At 41.0% G+C, this 16,613-nt stretch overlaps 1 protein-coding gene across 1 annotated transcript in view; it reads right to left on the bottom strand.

Annotated features, from left to right (window-relative positions):
- Positions 1–16,613, bottom strand: part of Megf10 (multiple EGF like domains 10) — a 141,630-nt gene that overhangs the window by 83,670 nt on the left and 41,347 nt on the right. Inside the window, exons 3-4 of the mRNA XM_028777167.1 lie at positions 11,202–11,303; positions 9,415–9,515 (exon numbers count right to left, since the gene is read on the bottom strand). Of these exons, the coding sequence (XP_028633000.1) occupies positions 9,415–9,515; positions 11,202–11,303 (203 nt within the window). The remainder of the gene's footprint in view (positions 1–9,414; positions 9,516–11,201; positions 11,304–16,613) is intronic.

Below are 16,613 nucleotides of genomic sequence, written 5' to 3'. Positions count from 1 at the left end.
AATAGAGGCCTTCCATTCTTGCTTACAGAGCAGGAAAACTCTTCTCTCCCTAAACAACGCTCTGCCAAATGCTGAGCCTTCATAGTCCAAAGTAAGAGGTCTCACCAGCAACTCTCAGTCTAAGAACCCTGGATTCCAACAACAAAAAGACCAAGTCACACAAACCCTGGATCAAAGGTGAAATGTGTCATTCACTGTCACCAAGCAGGTGAGAGGTGAGCTAGCATCTCAGACGCCTCTTTTCCCAAGCCTTACCCTCACATGGTATGGTCACTATACTCAAGCTTTCTGTCTCTCTCTCTCTCAATGCAATCCTCCTTAGGGTGACAATGTGGCAGAACGCGAATGTTGGGTATACTGTTTCGATCCACTTAAAAAAATGTAGACAGTGTTATCCTAAGTTAATTGGCAAATATTCTGGCTTTCAGAGAAGCAGCTAGTTTGTCCTGGAGACAAGTGCTAGTCTGGTAAATAGATGATAGGACCATCAGTGAAGTGGCTAATCTGAGCTTATAACAGGTGACTTAGGAAACATGATTAACTGGGACAACTGATATATCCATAACAGCTCTCCAACATATCAAAAAATCCCTTAGGATGCCAGATAATTACAGAGACTGAAAATACAGAGCACGCAGGCCACCCACTGTAACTCTGCGTCACCCATTGACAACCAGTGCTTCCTCTCACCTCAGACTCTTTCTAAATACCATGTTACAGACAGCTGCTTCCAAGAGAGGCACCTAGTCTCCCAGAGGGGAACATTTTTATAAATTCCAGTCTCATATAACTTAATATCCCAGGACAAAGCAAGAGACTGGGGTAGGGGGAGAGAATTACGTGTCACATGACAAATAGCCACTTGGGGCTCTCCAAAGTACATCTGTCTCTCAGAGGAAAGGACTCCTGAGTAAGTAAGCCGCAGGTGTTTGTAGCCCTCGCCCCCAGCATTTCAGTTTAAAGCCTATCACCTATTTTATTTTATTTTATTTTATTTTATTTTATTTTATTTTATTTTATTTCATATAAAACCTGGTATATTTTTCCATTAAAAGTATGAACTATTTTTTTTCTTAGCTGTTTCTAAATATAAAGCATTTTCTTTAGGTTCTATAAATCAAACCGGTTCATCCTATATATAAACATCTAGAAAGTTCTAAACACTTTAAAATACATATTTTGATTTTTTTGCTTTCTTTTTTAAAGCACAGTATTTAAACTAGAGCAGAGTTCATCTTTAGAGTTATTTTCTCATACAAAACACCAACAACAGTTCCAGCTCCCCCGTTTGCCTACAGCCCGTTTAGTTTTACGTAGAGTTGGCCAAGTTCAAATCAACTGTGAATATTTATTCAGTGCTCTGGTAATCAATTGTCACACTCCTCCCTGCTAAGAACAGGAAATCATATAGAGATCAGTGTGTGGGAGTTCGGGCTTTTTATTTACGGTTCCCAGGTTCTCTTAACAAGTGCCAAAGACAAGAAAGCACATCCATGGGAACTGACGCTCCAAGAGCTGGCCCACAAGTGAAAAGGGGGAGAAGCCAGATCTCAGACATTTCCCTTCAGAACTCCTTGCGAGCTGAGAGTCGCTATTACAGCTTTAACTCAAGTTAACATTGGACTTCCATCTAGGGAGGATGGGATAACAGCCTTTAAGCTTCCCCTAGAAGAAACAGTCTTCAAAAGGGTCTCTTCCTTTGCAGGGGCACCCAGCAGGGGAATGCAAGGCATCTGGACCACAGAGAGTGGGAAGTGAACTGGGAAAGGATCCCTGGCCATTTTCTTTGTCTATTCATGATTCTGCAGCAGGCCGCTGGGCTTACAATGATCTGTGTTCTGTCATCAGCCAAAATGAAGCCAAGGACAACATCTGAGCGATGTATGTCTGATTTTACCAGTTTCCTCCCACTGAGGGATAGCTGTCAATGTCCCATTTGTGAGCTTCTTCAAGTCCTGTGTAACCAAACCCATATGCAATCTCCAGTTTACTAAAGGCCAGATTCCAAAGAAGCGACTTGAGATCAGTTGTGTGTAGCAACAAGCATATCTTCCTAGAATTATAATGTAGATAACGACTAGGTCCTTAGTATTGCTTCAAAGGTTTCTTTATTCCAAAATATTCCTGAAAGAGCTATAGTTCTCTGGGGATAACAACACTGGAATCCTTCGTACAAGTTACCCATTTGTGTTTCCATTGGACCAAGAGCTCCCCTCACCTCACTGCCATGGGATCATATCTCTTCCGTCTCCTCAGTGTTCAAGGTAAAGAGCATGGGAAGGAGACAAGAGACTACCCTGAGTACCCATCACCAGAAGAGCATCAAACAGTCAAGGATGTTGTGAGAGGGCTCTGTGGAAAGTTGGGCTACACAGATAACGTGTGCCCATTGAGATGATGAGCTTAAAGGAATTTGGAGGCCTAATGCTTCTGCTGGCTTCATCTCTGGACATGTGTTAGTCAATTCATAGCCTCAAACTGTCCTTTTAACCAGCCCCCAACCATCCTAGTCCCCTTTCCTTTGGCACCATCCCCAGGTGACCTTACCGCTCTTTCTGTGATTCTCTGAAAGACAAAGCCTCTTTTTAGCTCCCATTCGGCTCTAGTCCTTTAGGTCAGAAGACAAATAGACAATACAAATAACTTTTGAAAAGATTAGCATCACTCATAATTTGGAAATGCAAAATTAAACCAAGGTCCTATTTTTTTCACCCAACATAATGAAAAAGAATATTTAAGTGTTAGTGTTATGAAAAGATGGACACCCTCTTGCATTACTGGGGAAGAAAACATATAAGCTGTTGTAATCCAGACAGCAATTTGGCAGTTTTGATACAAACACATTAGTGTTTAATATATGGGTAAGATCATTGTTGTCTTTGCCTTTCAAAACCCATTATCATCTTCCCACAGATGCCCTCGTAGCTTGATAAACCCACACTACTGAAGTCTTGCCATGAGTATGTAACAGGAAATGCAATATGATCACTTCCATTGTGACTCAGGAGGCAGCTGCACTGCCATGTGATTTTCTTCTCAGGCCTCTTCCATCAGCTCTTTAGGAACTAGATTGATATGTGAGGCTCAATTGTGGTTCATAAAAATAAAGACCACTCCCTCTCTAGGTAGATGGAAAAGGTAGAAATTATTTTTCTCTATTGGTTTGGCCACCATTGGGCACCTCATAGCCAAATTGAATCCTGGATGATGCAGTATGCATACCGTTTGCTACGATGTAGTGTGTATTCCCCACAAAGAGGCTTTCTGTTTGAAGCTTGGACCTCAAGATGTCAGTTCTGGATGATAAGTTTTAAGATCTTTAAACTATAGAGCTTAATATGGGGTCTTTCTGATGGCCAAGGTGTGCCTGAAGAATTGTTTCGCGGAACCTGGTTAGTTCTCCTCAGTGTATTTCTTAATAAAACCCGATTGTTAAAAAACTCAGCATCTCTGACCACCTGTCTGGTCCACACTCATTCTCCCCACATCATGTGACAAAGCCAAGAGACTCCTCCCCAATGAAACAATGCCATACTCTTGGTCCTGCAGAACTGTGAGCTAAATCAACCTTTCTTCTTTCTAAAGCAGCCTGACTAGGGTATTTCATTACAACTACACACAGTAGACCTGTATGGTCTTTGTACCAGAAATTCTACTCAACATCATTTGTCTTATGAACTACTCATGTCCGCAGAAAGATTTATAAAATAATTCTTATTATTTTAGAAGCTAACATTAGTACATATCAATACAGTATTATTCAGCCATATAACAAATAATTTATTAGTTGTGTAAATTAATGATAAAATCAATAGATTTGATTTAACTTTTGGGAAATATATCCATAATATAATATAAATGAATAAAACCATGTACAAAAGAAGTGTTTACATGGTATAAATCTATAATGATTTGTTTGGATTTGAGGAACTGGCAAAATACAGTGTTCTATACCAAAAATGGCAACATATAAGTGACTGTTTTTTTTACCTCTAGTGTTTCATAAAGACAACATTGTTTCACTATGAAAAAATAATTTAAGAAAAAATTTCAAAGATACAACAATTTATTGTCTCTGCTGAAGTAGTTTTAGGTCTTTATTGCAAGTCAACAAAGTAGCCCAGTTAAGAAGAGGGAACCAAATTGTCTGTCCTCTCTCCAGTCTGTACCACACTGCTACCTTGTAACACAAACAAAGCCTGAAGGACATCAACAATGTTTTGCTGCTTCTTCAGTCTCTAACAGAACAACTCAGAAGTTAAGATTTCACTTCCAAAATATCCATGAATTTCAAAATAGAACTGATACTTTGACATTTATAAGATGTGAGTAGGCATTGAAGACAAGAATTAAATGAAAAGAATCTATAATTGAGTCATTTATCGTGGTTATTAGACAAAAATTCTCTCTTAAGAAGGAATTATAAAATTCAAAGTACTGAGTCAACCTATGTATATAATGAAAACACAGTAAGAAGTGACGTGTCTACAGTGTGATGTATCTGAGATAGATCCTAGTGAAGGAGATGGGCTAGACATTCTCCACCAAGGTAGCATGTGGACTGTGCTCTCTGGAGTTTAAAAACTTCAGCAAACAGTGAAAAATAAACATGTAACTTTAAGGAGAGGAAGGCAGTCCTGACATGTGCTGTGACATGAATGAACTTCAGGTTCGTAACTATGATGCCCACATGTGCATTAAGACCAATTTATGAAACCAGCATACTAACCAACCTAAAGTTTAAAAAAAGCCTCAGAACATAACCAACATAAATGTTGGTATGTGTTATAAAAATGCATTGGCATATGTTTGAGTGAACATGAAGTTAGGTACAAGAACTTGACACTTCAATCAATAGCATTTTTTATAAGAGATCAGTTACGTGATTTCAAAAACCATGTATCTACATACATATATAAATACATATGCAAATGCATGCTCAAAGACAGACACACATTCATTTCTACATACACACATACATTAGAACTATTTTTGTTCCCTGGGTGTTTCTTCACTAATATGAAGATTTTTCCATATCAAAAATAACTAAAGACATTAGATATGACAATAATTCCAACTCAAAGATGGATGAACTTAAGAGCCCATTATGATTTATGAACAGAGTAAATTCTCAGTGTCACAAATTTCTTCATGTCCTAGTAATACCTTCTCTTTAAAAAGATTTTCCTATCTCTTGTTTTTCCTAGCCAGACTTTCAGAAAAGGCTATGCTCATACCATTCCCTCTTCTGTTTTGGCTCTTCTTGCCCAATAACATTCATCTGTCTTCTAGCAGAAGCCTAGCTGTTCAATATGTTCTATGGACCAGTGGCTGCTGCACGGCCTCGAACCCTCAGTAGAAACACATAAATCTGTGCCTAGCCCAGACCTCCTGATTTGGGGTTTGTGTTTCATAGCCTTCCCAGAGGATCTACCCATTCACTCCCATCTCAAGCAGAGAAGGTCTTCTCACCATACTCCAAACACAAAGAAAAATAGTATTGTTCTCCAGGGATCCCTTCCCTTGGCCAGCAGAACAAAAAGTATATTTTAGCGTCCTCTGCTGCTTCCATTGGTGGTAAACATGGCAGGAGAGTCACATCTTGAAAAATCTTTGATGAGAATCCCACAAAGGCTAAACTCAGACTTCTCCTCATTATGAATATGAAATTAAAAAGTTTCTATGTCTTCTGAACTCCCAGTCTTATCCTCCAAACCGCCAAAGATTTGAAACAGGAAGAGCACTAGACAAGGCTCAGAAGCTTTGTGAAACGTCCTTCCTACCCCATATACACCCATGCATCCACAAGCGGTCACCCATCAGATACAGACAGAATCACCACATTTGTTATCTATCTAAACAATATCTGTAAAGTTCTTTGTTTTCAGAAACCTTCCCAAAGTCCAACTTCAAAAGAGAAAAATATTTGTCCATTTTAGTCACTTTAAAAAGAGAGGAACATAAAGCCAGAGTCTAATTTGTGAATTGAATTAAGCGACTTTTTTTTCAAAGGTAAAATTGCCCATCAGCTTGTTTAATATCTCTGAGGTCGGTCATGTAACCATAATGCCACTAAGCCACTCCTGAGAAATACAGTATGACAGTTAGGTAACTCTCCTCCACCTATCAGCTGGCCTGCCACTTTCCTTTGCTTGAGTGAAGTGTCTCAGTCCACATTCAGAAGATATACAGCACCGTTTCTCACCACCAACCACCACCTGACTGGTTTCCTCATCTACAAAATGTGTATGATCATATCTGTCTCCTGGTGAGATTTGGGGGAATTAGTACAACGATACCATATATGCCTAGCACAGAATAAATACTCCGTTGAGATAACTACTAATCTGTTGTTATTCTGAAGACATTAAAAACTACTTAGGGCAAACTCCCTGAGGGAAGGGAACATAGCGCTCTCAGATAAGCATGTAATCACAGAGCCCAGCCTTTCAATTTCATATCACAATCAGTGCATGTTAACTTTAACCATCTTTGTACTGCACCCTCTTTACTGAACCTAATTCTTTCCCATAAAGGAGAGGAGAAAATATTTGGAATAAACAAGCAAACAAATAAACAAAAACCAATGAATTCCTTTACATGGAAAAGTAGAATACAAAATGTCCCTTTAGGACTGTGGATGTAGCTCAGTTGACAGAGTGCTGATCTAGCTTCCTTGAAGCCCTGTTTTTGATACCCAGCACTGTATAGATCACATAAATTCGGCAAGGTAACACAGGTCTGTAATTCGAGCATTCAGGAAGTAGAGTCAGGAGGATCAGAAGTCCAAGGTCATCCAAGCCCTTATGGCAATTTCCAGATCAGCCTGGTATACCTGAGACCATTTCTCCTGGAAGAGATTTTCCAGTTACCTGAAAGAAATTTGATTGCAAATGCAGAAGGAAAAAAAAAACCTCATTCTGCCTTCCATGTAAATAGATAGTTCGTTAACTTAGTTAAGGTTGATTATCATGAATTAAGAACAAATCTCTGTTTCTGCTTCTTTCTATAACTGGAAACAATTAAAAAATGATGACCATACTACCTGGTTGGCAGCAACACCTGTTGGGAAGGGATCATGAAAGCAGAGTCGAGAATGCTAAGCTCACTCTTCCTACTGTCTGCACAGCGATACCTAGCTAACCCAGCAGTATAGTGTACAGGCCCTTGCTGAAAGGCATCCTCCACTGCAATCGAGAGAGAAGTAAGTTCTTTGGGGTTGGATGGATTCAGCAATGAAATAAGCCATCACAGCTGATAAATGCAAACTGTCCTTAAAAATAAAACAAGACAAAACAAACAAAAACAGCAACAGGATTCAGCAATGAAATAAGCCATCACAGCTGATAAATGCAAACTGTCCTTAAAAATAAAACAAGACAAAACAAACAAAAACAGCAACAACAACAGAAACCAAATAGCTCCCAAGCCAGTGCTAGCGTATAGAACAGGGAAAATACACTAACATATCTTTTCCTTTTTCTTTTTTTTTTTTTCAAAAAGTGTTTTCTGCCTATAGGGATAGCAGGTGAGCTAAGAAAGCCTAGAGAAAGTGATTGTTAAAACTGTCAGTCATTCACAAAGCCTGGGGAACCCATTATACAAGTCTCGTAGAAGAAAAAGGTTGATATTTTGGCAACATCCATCCAGGCCAGATGAACTAGTAGATTTGCAGCTGCAGCCATGAAACACTGAGCTGTACTCTAACTGGCCTTGCTTGGGTCCATTCTTCCCACACTAGCTGGCCTATGGGATCTCATGTCCTGCACTCAGGCATTCTCACAGGGCAGGGAGGTATAGCCAATGACAAGGCCTGAGCAATCCCAGACTGACAGCATTGTGGCTTTATTCTTGAGTTCTATGATTTGGCACAGACATACTCTCTGAGTGTGGGTTGACAATTGTGTTTGTTAGGCTGAACCCAAGCTAAGGGCATCAAAACCATGTCACCCACATCCCTGGAAGATGGCCAGCCCAGCCAGTAAGGCCTCCACCCCAGCACTGTATTCTTGGTCTTTCTCCTGACAGCTTCTCATCACCTGAAGCCACTGAGATCAGTTCCTGATTATTCTGATTGATTACAAATATGTAATTTTTCTTACCCACCGTCTTCATTAATCAAAGACATGCAAATTAGGAAGGAAACTTGTCACAGGGTATAAGCTAACAGGCATTCTCTCATTTCCTGATCTTGTGCCTATAAACTAGAAAGCAACCCCCCCAGATATGCATACCTCTGACCTAGCAATTCAACTTCCAGAAATTTAGCATTCACGGATTTAGGAAGTGAAGATTTATTTAACCACAAGGATGGCTTGTGGAACAGTTCATAGTAGAGACAACTTAGAGATCATGTATGTAGTCACATGAGTTTAGTTTAGAAATATCTACAGTAACAGGATATGCTCTCAGAGAACATTTACTGGCGGCAAGAGCCGAGTACCTACGTATTTTTTGTTTCCTTTTTGCTAATTCTATGTTATGTTTTTTGTTTTCTGTCAGCATCTATCAGCAGATATAGTGGCAATTCTGAACCAGAGTTGAGGAGCTATTGATGTTTGCACGGATGTTGGCAGGCACAGATTTAATTCCCCACCCCTACCCTCTGAGCCAACAAGGAACTTCGCAGAGGTACAAATGATAAATATGAGGCCACCCAGCTGAGTGATTGGTGGAGCTAGTACTATCAACCCAGACCAGTCACCCCCATTGCCTCCAGATTACAGCAGAACCCTGCCTTTCTACCCCCACCCTACCCCCATCCCCACCTAACATCAGTGCCCCAGCTCAGAAGTGGGGGTTGCCATAGTGCGTTGAGCTGCAATGCTTGAACTCAATTGTTTTCATGACCTCTCTTCTAAGTGCCTTATACAGAAAATCAAGAAACTTCCACTGCAACAGAATCCCATGAGATCTAGAGTCTTCTGAAGTATGTTATAAACTCCAGGCTTCTCTCAGGATGTCTCAGAATCAAATGTGGGATATGCTTGATGGAAGGAAACTTGTTCTTTCTGTGCCCTGGATCCATCCCTTCATCTTTCCATGACAAAACGAACAACAAACAAACAAATCAAGCATGCTGGCCCCTCAGAAGGTAGCAGCAGAGGGAAAGCAAGGTTTCTGTTCTCTCCTGTGACCCCAGCCCAGGGACTCCTAACCAATCTCTAGCTGAATATGACAGTTGACTTGGCCACACCCAGCCTTGCAGCATCTTTTGCACAGCTGTTTTCTCCTCAGGCAAGATTCATCTGGAGACTGATAGGACTTGCAGACAAAGTTAATGCTTTCTGCAGAGCAAAAGCAGTCAGAAACAAAGGGGAATGTTCTAACAGCCCTATCTCTGAGGTTCCCACCTCAGAGGCAGAGCAGCACTGGACATGCACAAACAGCTCAGAAGGTGGACACTTTACTTACGGATACACATGTCTCGGCTTTCATAAAATCCGGGGCAACACTGGGATTTGCGCCTATACATGGTTTTCTCCCCGTGGCGGTAGGCTGTCCGGTAGCTGATTCTGTGTGAAGGAAAAAGATTGTGCCATTAGCTCTGATTAATGAAATAACAAGAAATAATTTCTATTTTAATAAAAGAAACTATCAGCAGCAATGAAGTTACAAAAAGCAAGTGTTTCAAACGAAAAAGAAATACAGAGTATAGGGTTAACAAGATTATTATAGCTTATTATTAAGTTCCTAGAGAGGATTCCTCAATCCAGCCCATCTGAACTTTATTTCAAGGCCTCAAAAATGTTGTGAATTCTCTACTTCAACTACCTTGAGACGCCATGAAAAGTGTTGACTAATTTCCTATGATACTGAACTAGTCATCATTCACTTATGTTTCAATAAAAGACTTCATAGATTTTCTTTTATCATTCAGCATAGTGTCATCCTACTATAAACGAGAAGACTAATTTCATCATCTGATTTAACTGAAGCACCATTCATTTACTGATTCACCACATACATGCATTTCTTAAGCATTTAGCGTATTGCAGGCGCTGTTTTAGGAACTGAGGAATGACAGGAAGCAAAACAGTATAAAGACTTTCTTTTCAAGAAAATTTCCCTTCTAGTGTGAGAAGACAGAGCTCGTAAAGTTTGTTTAATGAAGAAACATACTAAAAAGAAAACTGGATCATAAAGTGACAGGTAGCACACTCCATAATTCATGATACTATAAATATTTAGCTAAGAGAATTAAGGTATCAGAGTTCCCTTTCATTACATGCACTAATATTTTTGGCTCTGTGTTCTCATGGATCATAGATAACCTATCTTATTTCAATTTCTACATAAACTGAGTCAGACTTGCAACTAGAAACAGACCCTGAGGCATGAGTTCCTAGGAATCTAGTGATGGTAATAGGGAAATGTGTCTTCAATTTTTGCTGGCAAGGTACACCTGAGCATGGATGGGGCCTGCCCTCGAGTGTGTGTGACATTCCCAATGCCACTCCATTTAAGAAAGCTGATGTTCCCTCTCTCAACAGATATTCTTTTCAAATAGCCTCTTGTTTGGGGGTGGGACCTCCTGCCCACTCCTCCTCCTCTTTGCTGGAGTTTTGTCTGGCTTGAGCCTCTTTGCAGGTCTTGGAGATACTCATTGGACTCCATGATTTTTAGTGGATTTTCCCTCTTTTTTGTTTGTTTCTTTTTTTAAGAGAAAGAAATAATGTGAACCCAGGTATGTGGAACCTAAGAGAAACTGGGGCATAGAAAAATATAATAATAAAAGATATGCTGTATAAAATTAAATTATAAAAAATAAATCTGTTTGCACAGTGCTGGGTCCTTAAGCATATTGCCGTTTTATTTCATGATGATGCCGTATTACCCAAAGTATATGCATTTAGTGGAGAAAATAAATGATTCATAATATTAAAAAATAATAAAATAAAATAAAATTCTCAAAGAATTAAAAAAAAAAGAAAGAGTATCTCTCCCAGTCATCTTCTATACAGGAGCTGGATGAGGTTCTTCTAAGCACAGGAAGAACAGTAGATGTCTGTCACCTGCAGCTAGACCATAAGTCACAAAGGCCATGGACTATATCAGCCTTCTGTTGTCCCCTGGGCTTGGGATCAAAGCCCTCAACAACTGCCCACTGGGCGCATGGATGCACTTTCGCAAGTACCTGGTGTCTCTGACAGTATCACGCTCCACAGTCAGGGTCACAAACACCCCCAAGCTTCCATTACCTGTGCCTCGTGCATTTAAACCAGTTCAGGATGTCAGTGCAGCTGGTGTAGTAAATCTGATCGAAGGGATGTGGGTAAGACTCCTGCACAGTGACTGAGTAGCTGAAAAGAAAAGCAAAAACCAGGAATCAGCGATTGGTCCTCCCCTTCATTTTTATACTAGTAATATGATCCCCACATAGAAATCAAACCAAGAACAAAGCCAGAGGCTAAATTATCTTCCTTTGTAACCCCACGCTGGCTTTTTTTCTTTCTTTCTACAGTCCTAGGGATTGAAATCATGCCTTAAACCTGCATGTCCAGCTCCCGTACATACTAGCTTTTAATAGAGAGGACTCCTGTTCTCATAGGTTTTTGATTGAACTAACACAGCCCAAAGACAGATATTAGCAACGATGTAAAAGACAAGGATTCGCATTACACATTTCAGCAGAAATCCTTTTCTTGTTCACGCTACAATAATATTCCCCAAATACATCATTGTCTTCCTGTACTTAATTCATTTCAGGATTCTACGCACAACAAAGACCTTTCATAAAAAGTTCTCACCGTAAGTCGGCAGACAAACAAGGTTAATAAGCAGAGACAATTGCAGCATTCAGAAAGAACTACATGTCAGTGGTTATTTTGAAAAATCAGAACAATTAGAAGACTTGGCTTTCCCGTGCTGGCCCAACTTCCCAGGCAGTAGAGGAGTATACATTATACAAAAATAAAGGCTACAGTGAGTTCTTTAAACTCAGTTATAAATACAGAAATAGGTTGAGCTAATCAGCCTGAAACAATCATGCCAGCAGCTTGCTACCTAGTAAACATTCTGTTCTCTATTACAGTCCACTAATGCCTTCTCGGTAGAGTGGACACATGGGATCCTGCAGCCTGGGAAAGGTAAATAGAAAGAACACCCAATCTTGGGTCTATACTTCTCAATTAGAAAGCCTTTTGCATGTTCCAGTGTATAATATCTGCCTACAACACAATCGGGAGGATTTTCTTTTTCAAAAGGCTTGCCCCAGTTGCTTTAAGTCTCTGTTAAAATCTATACAAAACCAAAATGGGCCGGCATCATTGACTCACCTACAGAGAAATCAATAGTCTAAGTTCATTAACAAGAATCATCAACATGAGAATAGACAAAAAGAAGTTCTAACTTCTACCCTGAAGTTCTACCAGGAAGAATTCAGCTTAGGCAGCGGGAGGCCTGGTTGACAGATTGGGCAATGGTGACCTCACAAACTGTAAATCCCAAACCGGTCTTGGTGATCGTTTTATACCTATGTGTCAGTGGGAGATATACGAGAGATAATCCTACTACTTGCACTTTTATATGTACTTCATTCTTTGGCATGCTGAAGTGTAGTACCTAGGGATGTTTAAGGATCTTCAAGAAATATTGGGCCCACTGAGAAGATCAGTTAGTTAAAAGGAGGCAGGATTGTAATTTGAGAAAGCAGGTGACATGCCTCAGGTAACCCCAGTGGCCCTGGGTCTTGATTATCACATTTTAGATAGATAATCAGAGCTAGCATGGTGATGCCTTCTCAGAATCTCTAATGAACACTATTCTAAATCATCAGTGAGGTCTTGCTATTCCCGAAAGACACAGGTAGGTTCAGCTGCAAAGCCCCTGTTGATGTGAGGTGACTCATTTTGTACAAGGCAAGAGAGAGATCTCTACTAAAATATCAGTGCTCTCAAGATGACATGTCACATTAAGCTACTAGTTTTTTCTCCAGCACTGTGAGGTTCACACAGTGTAAATGCTGAGACTCCCTTGCCAGTCTGTCTGCCCTCCCAGTCAGCTACTTGTAAATAATTGAATCGTAAGGCCACACTATTGTGTCTCTCTTCCATCCCTCTGGGCACAGACCTATGCCATAGCTATGGACCTGGATCACCTACAGAAAAAAATGGAGCCACCTCCCACTCGTGCTTTGGAATGAAAAGTAAAAGAAAAAAAAGAACAAAGCAAACCTTTGCTCTATCAGGATTTACAGTAGGGATTTTGTTGAACTGAATTAGTTTGTCAGAATTAGATGTGACACAGGGTTCCCAGACACCTGTGAAGGGCAAGCTGTGGCATTCAGTTCTGTACACACTGGAGAGCAAAGGTAATTATCTCTCTCTCTGTGTGTGTGTGTGTGTGTTTGTGTTTGTGTTTGTGTTCATGTGTGTGTGTGTGTGTGTGTGTGTGTGTGTGACAGAGAGAGAGAGAGAGAGAGAGAGAGAGAGAGATACTGAGAGACAGAGACAGAGAGACAGAGACAGAGAGAAAGAGAGAGAGAGAGAGGGAGGGAGGGAGGGAGAACAACAGTTAACCTAAGGGCTCACTTCTCAAGATCCACACACCTTGTCTTAAGACATGGTCTCTCATTGGCTCAGAGATCTCTAAATAGGCTCGGCTGGCTACTAGTGACCCCAGGCATCCTCATGGCTCTGCTTTCCAGTGCTGAGCTTATAAGAGTGAATAAGCATTCTAAAAAGGAAGCTGTCTGCATGGGTTGACTGACTAATTAAAACTTTGGAGATTGTAGAGAGGTTGAAAGGCTGTAGTTCCTGAACCTAACTGCAATTTCTCTTGGGCCATCACTAGCCTCATAAAACACCATTCTTGGTTCACCTCTGTCAAACCTAAGATCCTGATAAACTTGTAAAAATCTTTGGGATCTAGTAACTTAGCAAAACCCTCTTCCTTCAGAGGAAGAGCTAAGAATACTTTCCATAGCACCTAAAGTCTAGACTTGAAGCTCCTCTATCCTGCTACAACCTGCCTCTCTGATATTTCTACCATGTGTAGTTTGTCAATGCCCTGATTTGTGACTTACTTTACTCTGTTACAGTAAGAGCTTTCTGAAACTGTTTCCACCTTGGAACAACGAAACTTGGGAGCATAAATCTGGGTTCCTGGCCCATGGTCACTCAGATTTGGCTCCATGATAAACTCTTACTTCCTTTGAGATGAAAGTTGTATTTGTGTGTCCACACAAGCATGACCACCACACTGTGCTTTTTACATGGGTGCTGGGATCTGGCTCGGATCTAGCTCAGGCTTGTACAGAAAGTCCTTTACTGACTGGTCTATCTTCCTACCTTCTTTTTCTTTTAGGTTTTTTTTTTTGAGCTAAATTTGAAGCATGCTTTATTAAATACTAGACAGAACAATGGACACTGGCCAAGTCCATAGCCAGGATTCCCAGAGAATGGCCACAAATTACAATAGTCTGATGCTTATAAAGGCAAAACCTACTAGGCTATGTACTTCCAACCTTCATCCAATAGGGGACAAGCACATATCCTGATATACTTCTTGCCTACACACCTCCCATGTTATCAAGCACATCCTGTGCAGTTGGGGCAACCAACAATGTTTACAGACATGAAAACACATTGCTTGTTGTTTTACACGAATAACAGCTCTCAGCACCCCAGGAAGTTATCTGTCCTTAGGCAAGTGGGACTTACAAGCTAGAAGCATTTTTGTTTTACAGATTTTTTTCCTGTTCTTTAATCATTTTTTACAGTCCAGATTTTATCCCCCTCCCAGTCTACCCCTGACTGTTCCACATCCCATATCTCACCAGCCCCACACCACCCCCATCTCCATGAGAATGTTCCCACCTCACCCCTACCCCACCAGACCTCCTCACTCCCTAGGGCCTCAAATCTCTTGAAGGTTAGGTGCGTCTTCTCTGACTCAGTCCAGACCCAGCAGTCCTCTTTCACGCTATGAAATTTGAAAAACAAACTTTTAAACTGAGGATGAGGGAATTCTGTAACAACTGTACACCCACAGGCCAGCACGTTGCTGCCTCCGTGATCTTTGGGGTTTAGTTTGGGTTTTTGAATTTTCTTACACTATAATCACACAGTGTATTCACTTTTGAAACCTGAGCACACAGTGTAAGCTTTTCCCCATGGTCACAAGTAGTCTTTGTCAGTGTCTACACATAACTCGCTTAATATCTGCCATTGAACAATAAGGCTGTCACTTCAGCCTGCTGCCTGGAAGCTGTACGTTGACATCAGGGAGGAGAATGTACAAAATGGGCCACCTCTCCCAACACCCTCTTCATCACTGTGCCTTGGTAAGTGTCTGATTACTGTTTGAACTGTGTTAGCTCCTGGGCTAGCAGTCCAGGCCATCACACTGACCAGGAGCTGCTCTTGAGAGGCCTAAATGTAAAGAAGGCTGAGTCTGCATTGTCTAGTGTATGGTATGCATCTACCTAACCTACTTCCTATCACAAGTAGCACAGGCTTCCAATGCTCGTGATCCAGTTAGGATTCAGCACTAACAAACGACATGAGGCCTTGACAAATCCTCCCCTCTCCGACTGTCTCCTCTCAGGGGCCATCAACAGAACACATCAAGCCTCAAAACCAAGTGGAAAGCAGAAAGCCCCTCAGCTAAAGGAATTCGATCCCTCTGTTATCTGTGGCTTGTTTGTTGAATCTCCTCAAACACACAGAAACATATCATCATGATTTTAACCTATTAAGTATTACAGGAGAGAAACCCCAGCAGGATTAATTTAAGGTCACAGAGCAGGAGGGGGGCGAGCCATCATCACTTGGACACATTCCAAAGTGGTTAATTACATTTTATCTGCCTGAATTATCTTGTTACTTTAATCAGATATGGTAATAATCATCGTTTCTTCTCTCGGCTCACTTCAGGACTGCTGATTCAATTACTGCCACTTCTGTATTACTAATTGAGGGTTTGGGAAAGAAGCCATTTCTCCTCTTTCAAGCCTTCTTGGTAAGAATCTGGATGAAAAAGCTGGTACTCAAGAAGCACGGGAATGGGAGGCAGCTGAGCGTTTCAGAATCGCTTGCCTTCCAAAGGGACACTGCATAGGATTCCTCCCCTCAGAGGCTGCCCCTTGTGCGTCTTTCAGGATTTAATCTTCTCTCCTTTCGTTTTATGCACAGTGTTCCTAAAATCAGAGTTCCTGCTGTAAAACAAGGAATGGCACTATCTGAAAGTAGCTGTTGAGAGATCAGCGGGCATTCAGGTAGCAGCACCTGACAGCTCCAAAGTGAAGACACACAGAGCAGAAGGTCTTGTTAAAATGCTGATTTTGACACTGTAAGGCTTTCAGAGCTGAAGAGCATGTCTTGCACAAGGTCACATGAGGAAGCTAGGCTCCATTTCCTGGCTCTATGACTCAGGGTATAGGTGATTGTCACTGTAATGAAGAGTCTACCATAAGCCCATTCAAACCCTGTTATCAGGTCCTTGGAAATAGTCTCACTACATTTTTGAAAACATATGTACCTTCACAATTTTTACATATATGTATACATTGAGAGAGGGAAAGAGGGAAGGAGAGAGGGGGAGAGGGATGGGAGGGGGAGGGGGAGAGGGAGAGGGAGGGGGAGGGGGAGAGGGAGAAGGAGAGGGAGAGG

The sequence above is a fragment of the Grammomys surdaster genome, unplaced genomic scaffold (genome assembly GCF_004785775.1).
Source record: "Grammomys surdaster isolate TR1022 unplaced genomic scaffold, NIH_TR_1.0 278, whole genome shotgun sequence".
Lineage (NCBI taxonomy): Eukaryota > Metazoa > Chordata > Mammalia > Rodentia > Muridae > Grammomys > Grammomys surdaster.
This window is presented reverse-complemented; position numbering and strand designations above follow the sequence as displayed.